Genomic DNA, 22,296 nt, shown 5'->3' on the forward strand with positions numbered 1-22,296 from the left:
TGGTTACGCAGAATACTGAAAATTAATGATGCAGCTTGGAGCTGGAAATACACACAGGCAATACAAAGAATCCACTCATAAGGTTTTGGTTGCTACAGGGCTGTAGAAAACATGCACAAGGTGCCATGCAGTGGAACTGAACCTGAAACCATGCAGTTGGGAAGCAAACTTCTTACTCACACACCCTAAGTCATTGTGGAGAATCTTTGGGGTTTTTTTTGAGAGAGAATGTCATCATATCATCTTTGCAAAATACAGAATGTAAACTTTCAAATGTATACAGACACACACCCACACACACATATACTGATTTCAAATTTTGGCACAAGGCCAGCAATTTAGGGGTTGGGGGTAAGTCGATTACATTGACCCCAGCACTGAGATGATACTTATCTTATCAACCCTAGCGCTCAATTGGTACTTATTCTACTGACCCCGAAAGGACAAAATGCAAAGTTGGCCTTGGTAGAATCTGAACTCAGAACACGAAGACAGATGAAATGCTAAAACTTTTAACTAGCATGCTAATGATTCTTTTGCCTTCACACACACACACATTAATGATGGGCTTCCATACAGTTTGTATTAAACTATTACACTCACAACGAATTAGTAAACATTTGGCTGTCACTGAAGATTCCTGCCCAAGGTGCTGCCCAGTAGGCCCGGACCACAAACCATGTGGTCATGAAGCAAACCTCTTAACTACATAGCCATGCCTGCAGTGTATTCTTGAACTGGTTTTGAGTGACCATTTTCGGTCAAGCCCAGTTAAGCAGATGGTTTGGCAGAGCTTTGGAATTGAACATGCTGGAATCAAAGGTGCTGATGGCAGATCCATACTGCACTAATAATAAACAAATTGAAACAATTATAGTCATTGTGTGTGGGTGTGAGGGAGAGAGAGAGAGGAAAACAGTCAGTAGAATGTGGCAGCATAGCGGACAAGACCACCTCCTCGGATTTCTCTGATTAGACCAACATGCCGTAGCATCACCAGAATGGATCGAGTTGTTGGAGCATTGCGAAGTTTGCTGTACTCTTTCATGTCATTTTCGACAATGAAGTACACACCTGTGGAAAGAAAAAGAGAAAAAAAATGAAACTTTCAACAACCCAGGACTATACAACTTCATGCAGGAATCACGTTTCACTACATACATCATACATTCCTACACATACACTAAGGAGATATACTACATAGATACAAGCACATCAGATATACACCTCTCTCTCACACACACACACCAGTACAACACATCAGTACACACGAACCACAGATTGAACCAATGAGGGAGACACAATACTATGTGGTCACTTGATCAGCTAGAAAAACCAGCTAAGTCTCTTCATCAAAAGAGAGGCATACATTGGATAATGTAGACCTAGTTAAGCAAAGGAGACACTATATTCATGACTAATGCTTTTGATTACAGAGCTGGTCAGTAAGGGCTAACCTGGAACTAAACAACACCAACAACAAGCCATACACATATCATTATCATTTAATGTCCACCTTTCCTTGTTTGCATAGCTAAGATGGAATTTGTTGGAGGCAGATTTTCTATGGTTGGATGCTCTTCCAGTCACCAACCCTCACCTGTTGACATTGTTAACAAACACATAGCATCAAGATAAAGGTACACAGAAACATGCATGAAGGGCTTCTTTTAGTTTCCGTCTACTAAACCCGCTTCCAAGGCTTTGGTTGGCCTGGGGACAAGTATCATCATCATCATCTTCGTTTAACGTCCGCTTTCCATGCTAGCATGGGTTAGACGATTTGACTGAGTACTGGTGAAACCAGATGGCTACACCAGGCTCCAATCTGATTTGGCAGAGTTTCTACAGTTGGATGCCCTTCCTAACGCCAACCACTCAGAGAGTGTAGTGGGTGCTTTTACGTGTCACCCGCACAAAGGCCAGTCAGGCGGTACTGGCAACGGCCACGCTCAAAATGGTGCAATTTATGTGCCACCCGCACAAAAGCCAGTCCAGGGGCACTGATCTCGCTCGAAAATCCCACGAAGGCCAGTCAGGCGGCCCTGGCAACGCTCACGCTCAAAATGGTGCATTTCATGTGTCACCCGCACAAGAGCCAGTCCAGGGGCACTGGCAACGATCTTGATCGAAAATCCCACGAAGGCCAGCCAGGCGGCACTGGCAACGGCCACGCCAAAATGGTGCATTTCATGTGTCGCCTGCACATGAGCCAGTACAGGGGCACTGGCAACGATCTCGCTCGAAAAATTTCATGTGTCACCCGCACATGAGCCAGTCCGGGGGCACCGGCAATGATCTCGCTCGAGAATCCTACGATGGCCCCACACAAGAGCCAGTCCAGGGACACTGGCAATGATCTCGCTCGAAAAATTTCATGTGTCACCCGCACAAGAGCCAGTCCAGGGGCACTGGCAACAGTCTCGCTCGAAAAATTTCATGTGTCACCCGCACAAGAGCCAGTCCAGGGGCACTGGCAACGATCTCGATCGAAAATCCCACAAATGCCAGCCAGACGGCACTGGCAACGGTCACGCCCAAAACGGTGCATTTCATGTGTCGCCTGCACATGAGCCAGTCCAGGGGCACTGGCAACGATCTCGCTCGAAAAATTTCATGTGTCACCCGCACATGAGCCAGTCCGATGATAGAAGAAATTTAGCTATGGTGCCATGCAGCAGGATTGAACTCATGATGACATGATTGGGAAGCAAGCTTCCTAACCATACACCCACAACATATTGTCAGGAGTGTATGATAAAGAAAGAGAGAGAAAGAAGTGGGGGAAGAACAATGAAAAATAGACGGGTAAAAGGATGGAGGAAAACCAGAAAAATGAATGTAAAATTACAAAGAATTCAAGAAAAATGTATGAAAAAAAACAAAGAAAAACAAAAACAGAAACAATGAAAGAAGAAAATAATGGTGAGAAAGGAGGAATCATTCATACACACAAAAGGCGCATGAATGCATAAAGAGAGAAATTAAGTGTCTAACCTTCAGTATCAGCAGTCTCTTGAGCTTTATACATTTCATATATATGCTTCTTCTTCTCTGGAACAGCTTTCCTCTTGAGAGACATTATGCTGTACTTAGCTTCAAAGCATTTGGTCAGTTCCTCAATGACATTGTTAACCAGCTTGTATGTAATTCGGCCCTTCATATATTTTGGAATGGAATCAAACTGTGGCACAGTGAGGAACTCAATATATTTTACTTCCTTCTCCAACAGGTTCTTGTTTTCTGTGATTTTTTGAGGAACTTCTGCTGGAGACAGGTTTACCTTCTTTTTTGTGTTCTCCTTTAAGTTACAGGCAGAATTCGTTTCAGAAACACTGGCAATAAATAAATAATAAATAATGATAATAATAATAATAATAATTATAATCCTTTCTACTACAGGCACAAGGCCTGAAATTTGGTGGGGGGAGGGGACTAGTCGATTACATCGACCCCAGTGTTTCACTGGTACTTAATTTATCGAACTTGAAAGGATGAAAGGCAAGGTTGACCTCAATGGAATTTGAACTCAGAATGCAGTGACAGGCGATATACCACTAAGCATTTCGTCAGGCATGCTAACGATTCTGGCAGTTTGCCACCTTATATGATGATAACAATAAAAATAATAATAATGATGATAATAATAATAATAATCTTTTCTATTATAGGCACAAGACCTGAAATTTGGGGGAGGAGGATAGTCGATTACATCAACCCCAGTACTCAACTGGTACTTGATTTATCAACCCCAAAAGGATGAGAGGCAAAGTTGACCTCACAACATAGCAACGGGTGAAATACCACTAAGCATTTCATCCAACATGCTAAGAATTCTGTCAGCTCACCACCTTACATAATAATAATGATAATAAAATCTTGTTGACTAATCATGTCTGCTTATAGATATGTCAATCCAAGCAGATTGCAACACTTTTGTAAAAACATTTGAAAAATTAAGTAAACATAAGGACTTTAGAATCAAGGTCTCTGTAACATGACATATAAGAACAACAACTGAATCGGTAATCATCAGAGTCTTGCGGACAATACTGAATGGCTATCTAAAACAATATGGCCAAGTATTAAGAAATGCAAATGTATCAGAACTACAAAATAATTGCTCTCATGGTATTGTTGACACCTTCAGAAAAACTGTCAAAACTGAAAAATTACAGAAACAGAATCTTAGTCATCAGACTGTAGCCTCTTTCACATACAAGTTGGACGTTTACTTGCTGTTACTTGAGCTCTGAGTGAAACCTAGAACAGCTCATATAAAACAAATTAATATAAATGATAGACAGACAGACAAAGACAGTGTTTTGGAACTTAGAACTAAGAAGTTACTCACAATATGCTTTACTCTAAAAGCAATATTGACAAACTGTATCTATCAAGAAAGGAAGGCGGCTAGCTGGTAGAAACGTTAGCACGCCGGGCGAAATGCTTAGCGGTATTTCGTCTGCCGCTACGTTCTGAGTTTGAATTCCGCCGAGGTCGACTTTGCCTTTCATCCTTTCGGGGTTGATAAATTAAGTACCAGTTACGCACTGGGGTCGATATAATCGATTTAATCCGTTTGTCTGTCCTTGTTTGTCCCCTCTATGTTTAGCCCCCTTGCGGGCAGTAAAGAAATAAGAAAGGAAGGAAAGAGGTAGGGGATTGCTAAATGCAGAAGCCACTGCAAGTATTGTGGTGTTGGGTTTGAAAAACTATGTTCTATGTAGTGAAGAAAGAATACTATCAGCAGCTAGAAATGTCCAAAATATTACTGAAACGGTAGGGGAAAGTAGCTGGAAGAGGAAGAAACTACATGGCCAGTTCATCTAACAAACTGAGGATATTGGAAGTGAAAATGCTGCTTGTGGCTGACAGACAGAAACCCGAAATGAAAAACTGTGATGCTAATCATTAATCACTTAGGAAACAAGAGCAAATTTGATAAAGGCAAAGATTGATAAAACTCAGTGAGGCAGCAAATACAGAATCTTTGGGAAAAGAAATGAAATTATTAATCATCTCAAGTGGACATAAAACAAGTAGAATATTTTGGCCAGATATGGCTGGTTTAAATGCTAAAGGGTTAATGTACACAACAATATGCACACATTGTGTGTGTGTGTGTGTGTGTGCATATGCATACAAACACATACACACGCATAGTTAGCTTTCAAAAAAATAAGTATCAAGACTACAGCTGGTGTACTTATCACAACATTCAAAACAAAGAAAAAAAAAAAAAAATGAACACTTAAATTATTGAAAAATATTCATGTGCTAACCTGGCAGAATCAAGAGTGATTTTAATTGTGGCTTTATTATTGTTAAAGTGTTCTGGTAAGTTCTCCTTCATATGCATGGCAATTTCAATTGTTTCTTTCAAATTCTCCTTTAAAACCTGCAATGTGTAGTTAACAAATGAAAAATATATTGGATGAAATAACTGAGTAGAAATATAGCAAACTCCTCACAATTATTCCAGTATTTTATATATATTTATACACTCACACATATATTATATATGAAGGCTGTCTACTCATTAGCTGAGCATGACCATCCTGGAGAGGTAGTGTCAGCAATGCCTGTGCAAGGGTCTTAAGTTAAGTGCACCTTGCACAACACCACAGTGGCTTTCACTAGCAATATCAAGGGACAAGCAAAGTGCAAACTATCCAGCTCAATAGAGTAGCAGGGTTTTAGATACAAGTTAGCTTTCTCCTAGAGGGATGCCTTGACAAAGACCAGGAGTCCTTCATTCCCAGTGGGTTTACTGTGCTCTCAGATACCAACCCAAATATTACTATGTCCTGGTACACACTAGCTTGGAATTCATATATTATATATATATGGAGAATTCACAAAAAAAAAACAAAAGATGAAGACAGGTGGTGTAAACAACCAGATGTATTAGTTTGACACTTGGGAAGTGAAAAAGTCTTTAACGTTTCGAGTCTACGCTCTTCCACAGAAAGAAACAAGGAGAGAAAATAAAGAATGTGTAGTGGCTAGCAATCTATCCAAGTCAAATCAGATTGTAACCTGGTGCAGCTCTCTAGATTGCCAGCTGTGATCAAACCGTCCAATCCATACCAACATGGAAAACGGACGTTAAATGATGATGATGATGGTGCGCCTTGTAGAAGAAACTGTGGGTAACCTTTAGAGTATATATATATATATATATATATATATATGCATATATGCAAGTGCATGTGTTTGTGTACGAATGTTGAGATTCCAATCCTGTGAGTGAAACGCATTAGGAGATAAAATTAAAATACATAGGATGTCCTTTACAAATATGTAGCCAAGTCAGTTGTTTTGTGAAAAATAACAATTAAATCTCACTCAAATCACACCCTGTCATTAAAAAAAACAAAAAAAAAAAATGAAAATATACATTAAGCAATGTAATTCTGGATACAGAAAAAGTCACATAAAGTAAGTCTTTGATAAGTCTAATTATGAGAGGAAAAGAAACAGCGGTTATATCCCATTAATGACAGCAAGACAGAAGCAATTATCTCCCTTGATGAAGAGTTTCTTCTGCAGAATATAGAGCTCAAAAAGTATTTCAAGTTGAAACTCCACTGTAATCCACTTGGTCGTGGTGGGACCTGGAAGATTAAATCCGTAAAGAGAAGAAAATGGAAGACTGTGATAGTCATATTTGTCAAAAAAAAGGGACCATTAGCTTTGGAAACAAAATGGCTTCAGCTAAAAATGGAACTCAAATCAGAGGCAACTAACCAAAAGTAGCAAATTAGTTAATAGGTGATGAATTGGCAGAATCATTGGAGAATAGGATGGCATGACCCACAGTACATGTTCTGATTCTCTGTACTTTGAGTTCAAGCCCAGCCAAGATCAACTTTGTCGCTCACTTTCTCAGAGGTGAAATTATTTACAGTCAGTTGTCACTATGGCATGATTTGATAAGCTTTCTTCATACCAGTTGGTTTTTCGCTAGAGTTTGCCATTTATTATGAACAATTCCTTTCCACTCCATGTTCCTTTTCGCAGTATCTTTGAATCTCAGTCTAGGTCTTCCATGGTTTCTTTTCCCCACTGTATAGTTGCGAGTAAAGGTGTTGTCCTGTGTACTTGTCCCAACCAATGTAAATTTCTATCAATGAGTCTATCCAGCATAGGAAGTAGACCAGCAAGCTGGGGAGGGGGGGGGGGGGGCTCTTCACTCCTGATCTTGTCAGAGTTAATAAAATAAAGTAAAAAAAAAGGGCTAATCCAGTCTAGATGCTTTGCAGTATTAGTTTCAAATTTTTGCATACTGAGTGTAAACCCCACAGTGGTCCATCTACTGGAGTGGTGGATTTCATATCCATTGCCCTGTTTAACACCTGGAACCTCAGTGGGTACTTTTACAGGGAGTTCACTCAGTTGAAAGTATTCTGACCAGGTTCATGGATTGAGTTTCCTGCTTCCACTACTTGCAACAGTCCCTGGGTCCATGTAAAGGGTGATGAGTATTGTCTTCCCCAATGATTTAAACATAAGAAGTAAAGAAAAAAAGAAAGAAAGAAAGAAAAAAACCTTAACAAATCCATTTCATAGAGAATTTAGGAATAATTGTCTCTAATTTAAGTAAAGGACATCATTATTTTTAATAGGGAAGGAGTTAGTTTAATATCGTCGGCTGCAGGATTTGGCAGGAACTTTTATTTTATCAACACAGGAAGAATGAATAGTAAAGATGACCTATGTACAATTTGAACTTGGAATGAAGAATTACCATAATTAAATACTGCAAGACACTGTGTCTGACACTCTAATGATTCTGCTTATAAACTGTCTTTAAATTTAGTAATAATTAGAAGATAAGAATGAATCCAGTATAGCTATGATCATGTACCTGCACCTGTGTACGTTAGTCAAAGAGAAGACTGCTGATTAGCACAAGTCTTATTACAATGACTGGAAATATAAGAGAGACTTAGTCTTTCCTTGTTAGTTTGTAGCACTTCCCTTTCCAGTGTTTGATGCCAAAGAGGAGATAACTACTTCAAAATGCAGGTATCCATCAACTTGGGTAAGAGGCGATTTTATACCTATTTGTCTACAGCATAGGTTCTCAAGAGGGTCCAGATGGACGCTGATGTCTAAGGGGGCGGTAGACAAAAAGGAGGCATTGGGAGGAAGGCAGTGGATTGGGGAACGCTATGAATTTATATTATTATTATAGTTTTGTATACAAATTATATAATATGATATTAAATATCAAATGATTCATAGTATATACAACTTAGAAAAATATAAGATATTAATTTATACATAAAAATAGGGGTGGGGGCGCAGAGGGTATTATGTGGCCATGAGGTGGGGTCCCCAAAAGTTTGAGAACCTCTGGTCTACAGCATGAATTTTTCTCCAAGACAAAATATAGTGAATGACCTTCTTACAGGTTTGAAGATGTCTCAAGCATAAATCTCTTTTCTCTTTTATTTGTTTCAGTCATTTGACTGTGGCCATGCTGGAGCACTGCCTTTAGTCGAACAAATCGATCCCAGGACTTATTCATTGTAAGCCTAGTACTTAATCTATCTGTCCTTTTGCTGAAGCGCTAAGTTATGGGGACGCAGACACACCAACATCAGTTGTCAAGCAATGGGAGGAGGGGGGGAATCACAGACACACAAACACAAACATATACATATATATATATATATGACGGGATTCTTTCAATTTCCATCTACCAAATCCACTCACAAGGCTTTGGTCAGCCTGAGGTTATAACAGAAGACACTTATCCAAGGCTCCACATAGTGGGACTGAACCCGGAGCCATGTGGTTGGTAAACAAGCTACTTACCACACAGCCACTCCTGCACTTATATATATATATATATACATATCATCATCATTTAGCGTCTGCTTTCTATGCTGGCATGGGTTAAACGGTCCGACTGGAACTGGTAAGTCAGAAAGCTGCACCAAATTCCAGTCTGGTTTGGCTTGGTTTCTACAGCTGCCATATATATATATATATATATATGGTAGACAACAGAAGCACATGGCTCAGTGGTTAGAGCGTTGTGCTCACAATTATGAAGTAGTAAATTCGATTCCCAGACCAGGTTGTGTTGTGTTCTTGAGCAAGACACTTTATTTCATGCTGCTCCAGTTCATTCAGCTGGAGTTGTGATGTCACTGGTGCCAAGCTGTATTGGCCTTTGTCTTTCCTTGGATAACATTGGTGGCATGAAAAGGGGACGCTGGTATGCATGGGCAACTCCTGGTCTTCTAAAAACAACCTTGTGTGGATTTGTACCTTGGAGGGGAACTGTCTAGGCGCAATCCTATGGTCATTCCTGACCAAAGGGTTTTTTTAAATTTTTCCTTTTTTTAGACAACAGAAAACCAGGGAAAAAGAAAATAAATAAAACAAAGTAAAAGTATATTCTAAACTTACATTTGCATTTTCCAAAGCTTCTCTGAAATCCTTGAGACGGCTTTTCATTGCAGCAAATGTAACTTCAAAAGTTGATAACTGGTTGAAAATGCTTGACATTGATGTCTCATACCAATCTTCTTCTTTGCATTCTTTTAAGCTGATCATATTATTTATAACATCTAATCTCTCTTGAAACTGTATAAAGAGCTCACCTAATGTTTTCGCATTATCCATTGTCGACTGACCTGCATCAGTAAAAACATTTATTATTAAATCATTCTCTCTTAATCTCTATATGTTTATGTCAGTATCTAAAAATACATATCTATACATCTTTCTTCCTTTCTTTATCATTTAACGTCTGCCTTCTATGCTGGCGTGGACGGAAACATGTGGTAACAAAATCAAAGTGGAAGAAGGAGAATGATCTGAATCTCCTCTCAAAACGTCCTTTTTTTCTCCCCTCAAATTTTATTCCCATCGGCAGAGGTGTGGCTGTATGGTAAGAAGTTTTTTTTTCCAATGACATGGTTCCAGGTTGAGTCCCTCTGCATGGCACCTTGAACAAGTGTCTTCTACTATAGTCCCAGGCGACCAAAGCCTTGTGAATGGATTTGGTAGGCAGAAACTGAAAGAAGCCCACTAATGACTAAAACAAGTTAAAGACAAAAGACACACACACACACACACATATATATATGTATGTTTTAATCTATGTATCTATATATTCACACATGGACACACATACATACATACACACTCCTTTTGAAAGCTCGCCACAGCAAACGGTATTGTGCACAATATTTAACTGATCTTGCCTTGATATCCCATTGTATTAAAAATGCCCCATCTTTGTTAGAAGCACTGTGTTGCTGTGGGCTCGAACTATGCAAGAAGTTAAATTTTTTTTGACTAAAACACAACCAGGACCCTAAGTAAGGCATGTGTAAAATAATAATAATAATAATCTTTTCTATTATAGGCACAAGACCTGAAATTTGGGGGAGGAGGATAGTCGATTACATCAACCCCAGCACTCAACTGGTACTTGATTTATCAACCCCAAAAGGATGACAGGCAAAGTTGACCTCACAACATAGCGACGGGTGAAAGTTGTGTAGTTCTCGAGTTTTAGGGAGACAGACAGACACACACACATTCTCATTTATATATATATATAATTAAAACATAGGGTAAAAAATCCTATATTAATTAATATCGATTTATTACCAGGAAGCTAGCACATTTAAAGAATCAGAGAGATTCAGAAAAAATATCTGCGATCTCAAGGGATTAAAGTATATTTTTATATATAACGTTGACCACTTAAGTGGACATTTAATGTGCTAGAAATAGACCACATCTTGTGTCTACTAAGACCTAAATTGTTCTCAAAACGTTGTGATGCAGCACAGAATTTTGTCAGTGAACAGGTCGCGGTCTCAAAGCGACGAAAATATTTTGACAAATTAAATTTAAATGTTGAAGTGAATCTAACGGATTTTGTGTGTTATTTTAAATGGCTTATAAACACCCTCCACGCTGCAATTGTTTTCGTTCCAGCACACGATCTCAGATCAGGTCACTTGCTATGCAAGTGCATCTCCGTAATATATATATATATATAGATATATAAATGCACAGATAAGGATAAACACCATAGAAAGACAGAATGGACTAAGCAGAACAAGAGACAGGTGGGATGGAGAGTCGCAGAAGAGGTGATAGGACGAGTGACGAAAGAGTTAAGACAAAAGACACAAAAATACGGACAATAATAAAGCTGAAGTTAAGAACGAGGCGAAGGTAAAGAATACGCACACCCGGTGTTTAGGGTTAGGGTTACGCCGAAAACGGATGTGTGCGTATTCTTTACCTTCGTCCACGAACTATATATTCCTTCTTAACTTCAGCTTTATTATACACACACATATGTATATATATATATCCACACACACCCATATTGTGTTATATGACGATACTACGTATTTTAGGGGCGACTACAAACAGTTAAACGAGAAAAAATATAACAAATTATTGTGACCTGATCATAAACTCGCTGTGAAACAACAAATATTCTGTTTTAAGAGGTATTAAACGAAGTTTTAAAACATTGCTAAGTTGAAAACAAATGTAAATGCTATACAAAAGAACCTACCGAAGTGTTTGTAACAAGAAGACAGTAATATTAGTTCGAAGTTCGCGGTTCGACGGTTGGAGCCGTGACGTCACTTCCTTACGAAACACGGAATCTCTTTCGTGATTCGAGGATGCATTGTTGTTGTTTTTGGCACTCTGTCGCTTACGACTTCAAGGGTTCCAGCTGATCCGATCAACGGAACAGCCTGCTCGTCAAATTAACGTGCAAGTGGCTGAGCACTCCACAGACACGTGTACCTTTAACGTAGTTCTCTGGGATATTCAGAGTGGCACAGTGTGACAAGGCTGACCCTTTGAATTACAGGCACAACAGAAACAGGAAGTAAGAGTGAGAGAAAGTTGTGTTGAAAGAGTACAGCAGGGTTTGCCACCATCCCCTGCCGGAGCCTCGTGGAACTTTTAGGTGTTTTCGCTCAATAAACACTCACAACGCCCGGTCTGGGAATCGAAACCGCGAATCCACTGCCCTAACCACTGGGCCATTGCGCCTCCCGAGGATGCATTTTTGGAATATTAAATCGACCATCAGTGTTTAACTGGTATTTTATTTTATGTACACTGAAAATGATGAAGGGAAATTTAATCACAACAGAAGTGGAAATGAGAATGTAAAAAGTTCTTTAACTAAATACAGCAAGTTTTGTTTTGTTTCACGTTCTAACGATTCTGTTAGTTTAATGCCGCCACTCGAACCGCTAGAAATAACAGTCAAGTCTCCCTTATATCATACCCCCTACTTAGTGTTTCGGAGGCGCAATAGCCCAGTGGTTAGGGCAGCGGACTCGCGGTCGGAGGATCGCGGTTTCGATTCCCAGACCGGGTGTTGTGTGTGTTTATTGAGCGAAAACATCTAGAGCTCCACGAGGCTCCGGCAGGGGTGGTGGTGACCCCTGTTGTATTCTTTCGCCCCAAGTTTCTCTCACTCTTTCTTCCTGTTTCTTGAGCAACGCTGCGATGGACTGGCATCCCGTCCAGCTGGGGGGAAACACATACGCCATAGAAACTGGGCCCATGAGCCTAGCTAGGCTTTAAAAGGGTGCATAAATAAATATGTGTTTCATTTATTTGGCGATGATCTGTCGCCCATGGTCTCACGCTTATCAATTTTTACAGCCGGTTGTTCGGCAGGGAAACATTTGTTTGAAGTCGGTGAGGTAGGTGGAAAGTATAACGCACACTAGCACGCGCGCGCGCGCACACACACACACGTTGACTTTCATATCTATGTATTGAATAATGAAACACACTCGCATGTGTGTATTTATGCATGTAGGTGTATATGAAAGATAATGGGTGTACTATTTTGCGTTTGTGTGTGTGAGTGAATACAAATACAAAAAACGGAACATGCTCGTTCTCGCGCTAGCGCACGAACAAACACACACACGTAGACTCATTATTTTTCATATACACGTACAATCATAAATACATACATAGTTGCTTACCAACCACATGGTTCCGGGTTCAGTCCCACTGCGTGGCACCTTGGGCAAGTGCCTTCTACTATGGCCTCGAGCCGACCAAAGCCTTGTGAGTGGATTTGGTAGACGGAAACTGAAAGAAGCCCGTCGTGTATATATATATATATATATATATATATATATATATATATATATATATATCAAATGGAACAAAAACGCAATAGAGAACAATAGAACATTCGGACAAATAGACGATACAAAGGCAGACAGGAGAAGCAACAATTAGAAGGACAGGCCAAAAAAGACAGGTCATTCGTGGACTTCTTTCCTCAGACACGTTATCAGAAGTACTTACTGTTTCGGGCAGTTACACTTGAGACAGTTCGATCTGGTTACCTCCCAAAAGTCTAAGCTAAGAGCATTAGATTTTTTTGTAAGAAAGCTAGCGAATGTGTACGGCAACAAAGACAAAAAACGGAGAACATGGTACACAGTTACAAATACATACAACAAGAATATAACAACAGGTGTCTTTTGACTGAGAATGAATCAAATTGAGCTGGCATGTATGAAGAGAAAGGCTAAAGGCAGGAACATGGGAGATGGACATAAGAGGTGTTGGCGGTCGGCAGTCAGGCCAAGAAAGAAAGATCATGGCTGGCTGGACACACACAAACACACACACATATCTATATAGATCATATATATATAGATATGTGTATGTTTGTGCGTCTGTATTTGTCTCCCCATCATCACTTGACAACTGATGTTGGTGTGTTTACGTCCCCGTAATTTAGCGGTTCAGCAAAAGAGACTGATAGAATAAGTACTAGGCTTACAAAGAATGAGTCCTGGGGTCGATTTGTTCGACTAAAGCTGTACTCCAGCATGGCTTCAGCCAAGACTGAAACAAAAAAAAGAGAATTGTGCGGGTGTGTTTCACTATTCAACTCATGAACATGAAAGTCAATGTGTGCGTGTGCGTGCATGCGCATGTTTTAGTGTCTGCTTCACTTTTCACCTACCTCACCAACTTCAAATGTTGCTGTCAGTTGGACATGAAAACAAAAGTAAATAAATAAAAGTACGGAAATTGCCAAAGAACCAGTCGTAAAAATTGATAATTGTGAGACCATAGGCAAAAGATTGTCTATTTGGTTAGCTTTCAGTAAAGGTAGACGGATACTGGAAGTATTCGTTCAGCAATTTCGTAAACATTCTTTATTTCTTTAATTTGTTTTTAGCGGAATCGCTTATTTATATGTATTTTTGGTGTATGTATGTATGTATATTTAAGTACTGTATATGTTTGTGCCTTTGTATGTACATGTACACAAATATACATATATACACATACATATACATACACCAATATACATATATAAATAAATATTTTAAAAATAACGTCGACCACTAACGTGGACAATTAATGCGCTATCTATTTCTAGCGCATTAATTGTCCACGTTAGTGGTCGACGTTATTTTTAAAATGTACCTTAATCCCCTGAGATTGCAGATAATATTTCTGAATCTCTTTGATTCTTTAAATGTGCTGGCCCCCTGATAATTAATCGATATTAATTAATATATTAATATATGACTAATTACCAGATCTTATAATAATATTTACCCATTACTCATGTTCTCATTCTGAATGTATTCGACACAGTATATAAATAAATAGATAGATAAATAGATACATTGATACATACATATCCAAAGAAGTCGCGTGACTCTACTGCAACGTATCATCAGATGAAAGAATGAGTCTGTATGATGTATTCATGGTTATGTTACTAGAAAGCTCTGTGATGATAGTAACATTGATCATCAAAGCAGTTTATCATGGACCAATAGCCAGATTACTACCTCCCACCTTGAAGGGTATGCGTTTGCAATCCAGAAAGAGGAAATATCAACCAAGTACCTGATGCACAAAAGGGATAGAGATGCAGTTAAAGCTGTAAAGTGTGACATCTGATGCAGACTTTGTGGAGTTCACACAGAAGATATCACCCACATCATAAGCAGTTGTCTGAAAATGTCATCATGGTATTATCTACCGGTGAGACATGATGTTGTAGCTATGACATTCTATTATGAAATTTGTTGGAAGGATAACCCTAAGGACAAGGAAATAAGAACCCTCAGTGTGGTAGAAGTCATAGCCACTCATAAGAAAAAGGAGTACTGGTGGAATGTCCCAGTGAAGACCTCAATAAAATGTAAGCACAACCGATCTGATATAATGATTTGGGATAGAGAAGAGAAACTGTGCACAGTTGTGGAAATTAGCTGCCCAGCGGATGTTAACATAAAGCTGAAGATCAGTGAAAAAGAGGATACTTATCCTGAACTATTAAGAAATCTGCAGTTACTCTATCCAGATTACAAGTCCAGGTTTATACCTGTAATTATTGGAGCCCTGGGATATGTAACACACTGCCTAAATACCAATCTTGAGAAATTAGGCTTCTCAAAATCAGAAAGGAGAAAGCTAATTGAAAGACTTCAGATCCAATCACTCACTGTAACTTTAAAAATCTGTAAGACTTTCCAGAATTTTATCATTTAAATATATATGAGCATGTCTAAACATGCAACTATATGCATGAGGATGCATACATAAAGCAAAACATACAAATCTGCACCTATACATACATACAAACAAACAAAAGTATCCTGTTGTTGTTGAAATTGCAATGAAGGAGCCTTGGATCTAGGTTAGAAATTGGCTCTTTCTCTGTTGGCAAGAAATTTTGAAATAAAAGCTGAATAATGACATACATGCATATCATCAGTTGATAAACTAGTGTAAAGGCAATACTGAGGTCAATTTAATTCACAAATATTGTTTGAAAATATCAACTTCAGTATTTGACTGTTGAATGCATGTGACAACTAAGCATTTTGCTTGATGCTCTGACAATTTTGCCGGCTCACTTTTTTTCTTACCACACACACACACACATACATACATGCGTACACACACACAAACACAATACATACACAAAAAATACATAAACATAAAGGCGACGAGCTGGCAGAAACGTTAGGACGCCGAGCCAAATGCTTAGTGGCATTTCGTCTGCCGTTACGTTCTGAGTTCAAATTCTGCCGAGGTCGACTTTGCCTTTCATCCTTTCTGGGTCGATAAATTAAGTACCAGTTCTGCACTGGAGTCGATGTAATCGATTTAATCTGTTTGTTTGTCCTTGTTTGTCCCTTCTATGTTTAGCCCTTTGTGGGTAATAAAGAAATAAGAAACATTAGGACGCCGGGCGAAATGCTTAGTGGTATTTCGTCTGCCGTTACGTTCTGAGCTCAAATTCCGCCGAGGTCGACTTTGCCTTTCATCCTTTCGGGGTCGATAAATTAAGTACCATTTACGCACTGGGGTCGATATTATCGATTTAATCCTTTTGTTTGTCCTTGTTTGTCCTCTCTATGTTTAGCCCCTTGTGGGCAATAAAGAAATAAAAAAATACATAAACATAAACGAATAGGCTAAGAAAGACAATTAAAGAAATAAAAATTTTCTATGGAAATTGCTGAACAAATACTTCCATTATCTGTGTACCTCTGTTGAAGGATAGCCATTTATTTATTTATTTTGTTCAAGACATTAGATAATGTAGTAGTCTCTGATATAGAAAAGACAGTTGGTTGTGACCGTATAAGTTTGTATAAGTTTGCCCACTCATGGCTGAATTGGACAAAAACAAAAACCACAGCTTATGAATGACTGCATGAAAGAAAGCCTTTATGAAGTTAACTTGCTAAAACACCAGGTGAATGTCTCTTAAAACATACATCTTACTGCCTTAAACGAAGAACAATTTAAAAAAGAAAAAATGTATTTGTAATGGTTGTATACATGTAAAATATATACGAAGGGGTGCTGAAAAGTTCCTGGCTTTGGGTAAAAGAAAATACAAGAGGATTGGTTAATTATGATCTTATTCAATATATTCACCTCTCAGATTCACACACTTATTGCAGCAGTCCTTCTGTTTTTCTAAGCCCTGTAAAGAACTTGGAAGGCTGGGCCTCCAACCAGGCCATTTGTGACCAGAAACTTTTGCGACCAGAAACTTTTGCGATCAGGAACTTGTGACCAGGAACTTTTGCGACCAGGAACTTGCGACCAGGAACTTTTTGCGAGCCAGGAACTTTTGCAAGCCAGGAACTTTTCTGCATTCCCTCATCATAGATATATGTTTACACATTTAGAAATATCACATGCAAAAAAAAAAAAAAAAAAAAAGAATGTTTAAATATTTAAATTTAAATATATATTGAAGAGTATATTGCAGAAAAGATTAATCTTGAAACTCTGTAATAGACTTTGGTTTGATTGGAATCACCTGTGTAGTCTTTGATTTAATTTGAGTATTATTAGCAGCATGATATTGATCTTCAGAATCAGCTCATAACTCACACACACACACACACATACAACATGCAACACACATTCATACACATACAAACAGTGGCCCAGGAACAAAATTTGCTTAGGGTTGCAAACACAGGTTTAAATTTTTTTACGAAAAATGTGGATGTTTTCAATGTCAACACTAAAACAAATGCTGGTATAATATTAATTTTTATTATTATGAAGATTGACTGAAATGTTCATAGGCTGAGCAAGACACTCTCAAGGAATGTGATCAAATGAAGTTCATTTTTTAACATAGTTCCTCTTACTGTCCATACACTTCCATCAGTAATTGCAGTGCTTAGATGGCACTGGTGAAGAAGCTATCCTGTTGGTCAAAATGGTCATGAACTGCAGATAAGATGTCATCATCACAGCAATACTGATGCCCAGCCGAGTGTTTTTTCATGCTGGGAAACAGATGATAATCAGATGAGGCCAATTCACTAACATAGGGAGGATGATCAACCAATTCAAAAGCCAGTCACGCACAATGACCATTGGAACCAAGGACTTGTGTGCTGAAGCATTGTCCTGATTAAACAAGACTCCATTCATCAGTTTTTCTGGGTGCTTGGTCTTGATAGTCTTTCATAAATGCCATAGCAAGTTGGCATTGAACTTTCCATTGATGGTGTGATCACTTTGAAGATAGTCAATAAACACAATATTTTTTGCATTAACGTGTAGTATATGTTATAATGTGAAGTATATTTTGTATATGAAAATGTTTAATTTCGGAAACATACCAAGCGAAGCAAACAAGCAGTAGAAATACAAATTGCAAGTATTTCAAAATGTGGGACACTACATGATGAAAACTGACAAAAAAAGAAAGACAACAGTGGTGCTTGTGTTCCAAAGGCACGATGAGAGGGCTTAGGAGAAAGATAGAAAGATGGGATAGAAGAGAAGAGAGATACAAAGAAAGAAAAGAATAAAAAGTGAAAAGATAAACTGGGGCTCTCAAGTGAATGCTAAGCAGGAGATGAAAGAAAATGCATGTCTTACCTATGCACTGGTCAAGTAGAAAAAAGATGAGTGATAAAAAAATTGAATGATCTTTTGGTACCAAAAAGTGAAGAAAGAGAGACAGAGTGGAGTAAAAAAAGTTGGGGAAGAGTAAGTATGAAGTAAGAGGGAGTGCAGAGAAAAAAAGACGATAAAAATAGACAGTTGATAGAGAGGGACAGAGGAAGAAATGAAAGGTAGTAAAGAGAGAATAGTAGCAGATAAGTAGGGAGGCAGATAGAAATAGATGGGGAGAGTTTTGCACCAAAGAGGGGAGAGAAGGATAGAGAAATGGATAAAAACAAGAGAGAAAATCTCACACCAAATATTGAACACTGTGTGGGGTACCACTGAGTGGGAACAAAATTGAGATGTGTGACTAATAACCAATGACCATGAAATGTGGCACAGAAAGTCGACACACACACACACACACATATATATATATATATATATATATATATATATATATATATATATATATATATATATATATATATATATGTATGTATGTATGTATATACACACACTACAGTCGAAGAGTTTAAGATCACCTGCAGAAGTTTGTTTCAAAGTGGAATAACAAAGTATACAAATAAAGGGAAATAATTCTGGGAAAAGTGTAAGAGTTGCCTCCCCTACAAAATGATTGTGTATAGTGTTGTTCCATAATCTATTGACTGGGCTGAAGAGTCACTGAAGACTTCGTAATTTCTATTTATAATCTGAGAGAAGTTGAACTCAACCCTACGAAGTAAAGAAACACTTATCAGTTTGACAGTGCCGTATTGGCTTTGTTACACAGCTGCAACACCATGTAGTATCTATTTATTATTAGTTGGACGAGGCTGTTAGTAGTTCAGTGTTTTATCATATACAGAGATTCATAATGGAACGATGATTAAGTTGTTTCTGCTTTTATATTTCGAAGGCTTTTATTTTGCATTTTATTAATAAGTACCAGGAAAGGTTTACTCAGATGACTATGTAGCTTTTCCTTTACACAATAAATTGATAATCCTTCGTACAATAGGTACAAGGCCTGAAAATTTGGGGGAGAGGGCTAGTCACTTACACCGACACCAGTGTTCAACTGGTACTTTATTTTATCGAGTCCGAAAGGATGAAATGCAAAGTCGATCTCGGTGGAATTTGAACTCAGAACGTAAAGAGTGTGCTAACAATTCTGCCAGCTCGCCGCATTAACAAGTAATAAAATGAAATAAAGTCGTTAGTTATATCTGCTGCATAATAATCAGATTAAAATTACTGATTACGAGAATAGATTTACTATTAGATACACTGTTAGTTAAGTGAAGGCGTCTGGGATAGTGGTTCAGGATGTTTGGCACCTGGTTGTTATGTTCCTGAGCAAGACACTTGATATCACGTTGCTTCCGTCTACTCAGTTGTAACAAACACATTGAGTGTCTGTAACTCGATGTAGAATAAATATTCTTTTCTACTATAGGCACAAGGCTCAAAATTTTTAGGGAGGGGGCCAGTCGATTAGATCGACCCCACTACGCAACTGGTACTTAATGTATCGACCCCAAAGGGATGAAAGGCAAAGTCGACTTAATTTATCGATCCCAAAAGGATGAAAGACAAAGTCGACCTCGGCAGAATTTGAACTCAGAACGTAAAGACAGACGAAATACCGGAAATGATTCTGCCAGCTCATTGCCTTGATGGAGAATAAATATTCTTTTCTACTCTAGGTACAAGGCTCGAAATTTTGGGGAAAGAAGCCAGTCGATTAGATCGACTCCAGTATGCAACTGGTACTTAATTTTTTGACCCCGAAAGGATGAAATGCAAAGTCGACCTCGGGAGAATTTGAACTCAGAATGTAAAGACAGACGAAATAGTGCTAACGGTTCTGCCAGCTCACCACCTTGATCTAGAATAAGTATTGTAAGAGATTGTAAGGAATTTCGTAAGAAAAGCAACGGTTTTCGGTCGTCTTGTCGATGTTATGCATATACGCCGGCGAAAGATACACATGCACGCGCGCGCGCGCACACTCACTTACACACACACACACACATACACACACTTGCGAAATCACACTCTCCCATATACATGCAGTAAATTTTGGCTAGTCCCCCACCTGTTGGACCTGAGAAGTGTCGCATTATCAATTATACCGAAAGCAAAAATATTTGCATAAAACATACGTAATTATATCATTGTAAGCTTGTGTTTGTTAACTTAACTGCATCATAAATTTCTTGTCTTTCATGAATCCTAGCAGTCATAAGGCCAGAGCTTAACCTGTTTCCATGGCTTATAAATGATTAAAATTACAATACATATTCTAAACGAGATGCTGGCCCGTCGCAGGCCTAACTTCCCAATGATTGCTGGAACTCGTTTACAACTCATTGGACTAGAGCAACGTGGCATAAAATATTTTGCTCAAGAACACAGCACACCACTCGATCCAGGAATGCAAATCATGATCTTGTGAGTGGCAATGTGGTATGAAATATTTTGCTCAAGAAGACATCACATTGCTTGGTCCAGGAATGGAAACCATGACCTTGTGATCACGAGTACAACACCCTAACCACTCGGCCACACACCTTAAATCTCAGAGTTTAGATAGCTAGTAATCTTTTTTTTTTTTAACTTAAATTTGTATTTTCCAATAGTTTCAGTATCTGCCAAATTCTATTCGCTGGCCGGAGAAATTAAGCTTACGAATGTTACATTCTATTTTAAATCTTCTAAACCTCTCAGAGTAGCATATGTAGGGGAAGGAACAGCCCACACAGAGCGGTGCTTTTTAGGGGTAGCAGTTTCGGATCTGCTCTATAAGCCAGGGGTCTCAGGAGGGGAGGACTCAGAGGCTGTCCTGGGCGGCACACCCTCTAGTCACGTCACTGACCGCCCAACAGAAAATACGCAATCATCCGTGATGCCCATTTCTTCGTGATACTATTTCTATTGGTTTGGCGACCATTGATTCTGAAATTCGAATACACACGGATCACAATGCTCTGAAATTCTTAAATGATAACTACATCTACTTCAGAAAGTTTTTACTCTTTTCTTTGTTTCTTTTCAATAATGTTACTTGTCTCTAAAATGAACCGCAAATTCCAATAAATGATATTTTTGTTTCTTAATAACTAATTATTGAAGAACACTATATTATTTCAATGTTCTGGGGCATAGTTAAATGTTTCCTTTTTTATAACTTCGTCAACTTGGTTAGTCTTGTTAACTTTAGAACATGCTATCTTTGATGGATAAACAATGTATGGATAGATAAAGGCAGACACAAAACAATTACGTACTGACTACTGTTTTTCAGTCAATTATTTTAAAGGCCATTTCTTATCAAGGAATGTTGAAAGAGCATTCTTTTGTGAAGTCAAAACTTGGACTATGAAAGACCTCCAACGTTACCTCAAGGGATGTATATACTACACTTTTCTCGCAGGATCAAAACATCTCACGCGCGAGCTCAAAACCAGCAAAGAAGTTTTAAGACACAATCCAGCCATCTCTACTAGTGCTGCTCAATGTAGAGTAGACTTTACTGGTTGCAGCTATCATGATAAATACTTGACCATATCATATGTTATATCCGCACTCTAACAGAAGACGCAGAGCATTCAACTACATTGATGTAATTGACAGAGAGGCACAACGCGAAATTGAAGACTTACGAAAACTAATGAAATATGTTGTGGCTGCTTAAAAAAAATACATATATGTAAAAATTTAAGGTGTGCATGCATTAGATAAATAATATTTTCAGGATTAAATAAAAAGAAGACAACAAACGGAAAATATGACATACCTATATATATATATATATATATATATATATATATATATATA

General features: G+C 38.4%; 1 protein-coding gene across 2 annotated transcripts; it reads right to left on the reverse strand.

Annotated features, from left to right (window-relative positions):
• Nucleotides 1–147: 147 nt before the first annotated feature.
• On the reverse strand, nucleotides 148–11,849 carry LOC106876170 (SKA complex subunit 1). 2 transcript variants are annotated; one of them, XM_014924603.3, is made up of 5 exons: nucleotides 11,570–11,849; nucleotides 9,430–9,656; nucleotides 5,286–5,401; nucleotides 2,998–3,335; nucleotides 148–1,074 (listed from the first exon to the last, which is right to left on the reverse strand). In XM_014924603.3, exons 2-5 carry the CDS (start codon nucleotides 9,643–9,645, stop codon nucleotides 920–922), a joined length of 825 nt encoding a protein of 274 aa, XP_014780089.1. In that variant the 5' UTR covers nucleotides 9,646–9,656; nucleotides 11,570–11,849; the 3' UTR covers nucleotides 148–919. The 2 variants fall into 2 exon arrangements, with proteins under 2 accessions (XP_014780089.1, XP_089212658.1); XM_089356532.1 differs by having other exon boundaries at nucleotides 710–1,074; nucleotides 11,456–11,574.
• Nucleotides 11,850–22,296: the final 10,447 nt, after the last annotated feature.

Source organism: Octopus bimaculoides, chromosome 8, assembly GCF_046866305.1.
Source record: "Octopus bimaculoides isolate indiv1 chromosome 8, ASM4686630v1, whole genome shotgun sequence".
Classification (NCBI taxonomy): Eukaryota; Metazoa; Mollusca; class Cephalopoda; order Octopoda; family Octopodidae; genus Octopus; species Octopus bimaculoides.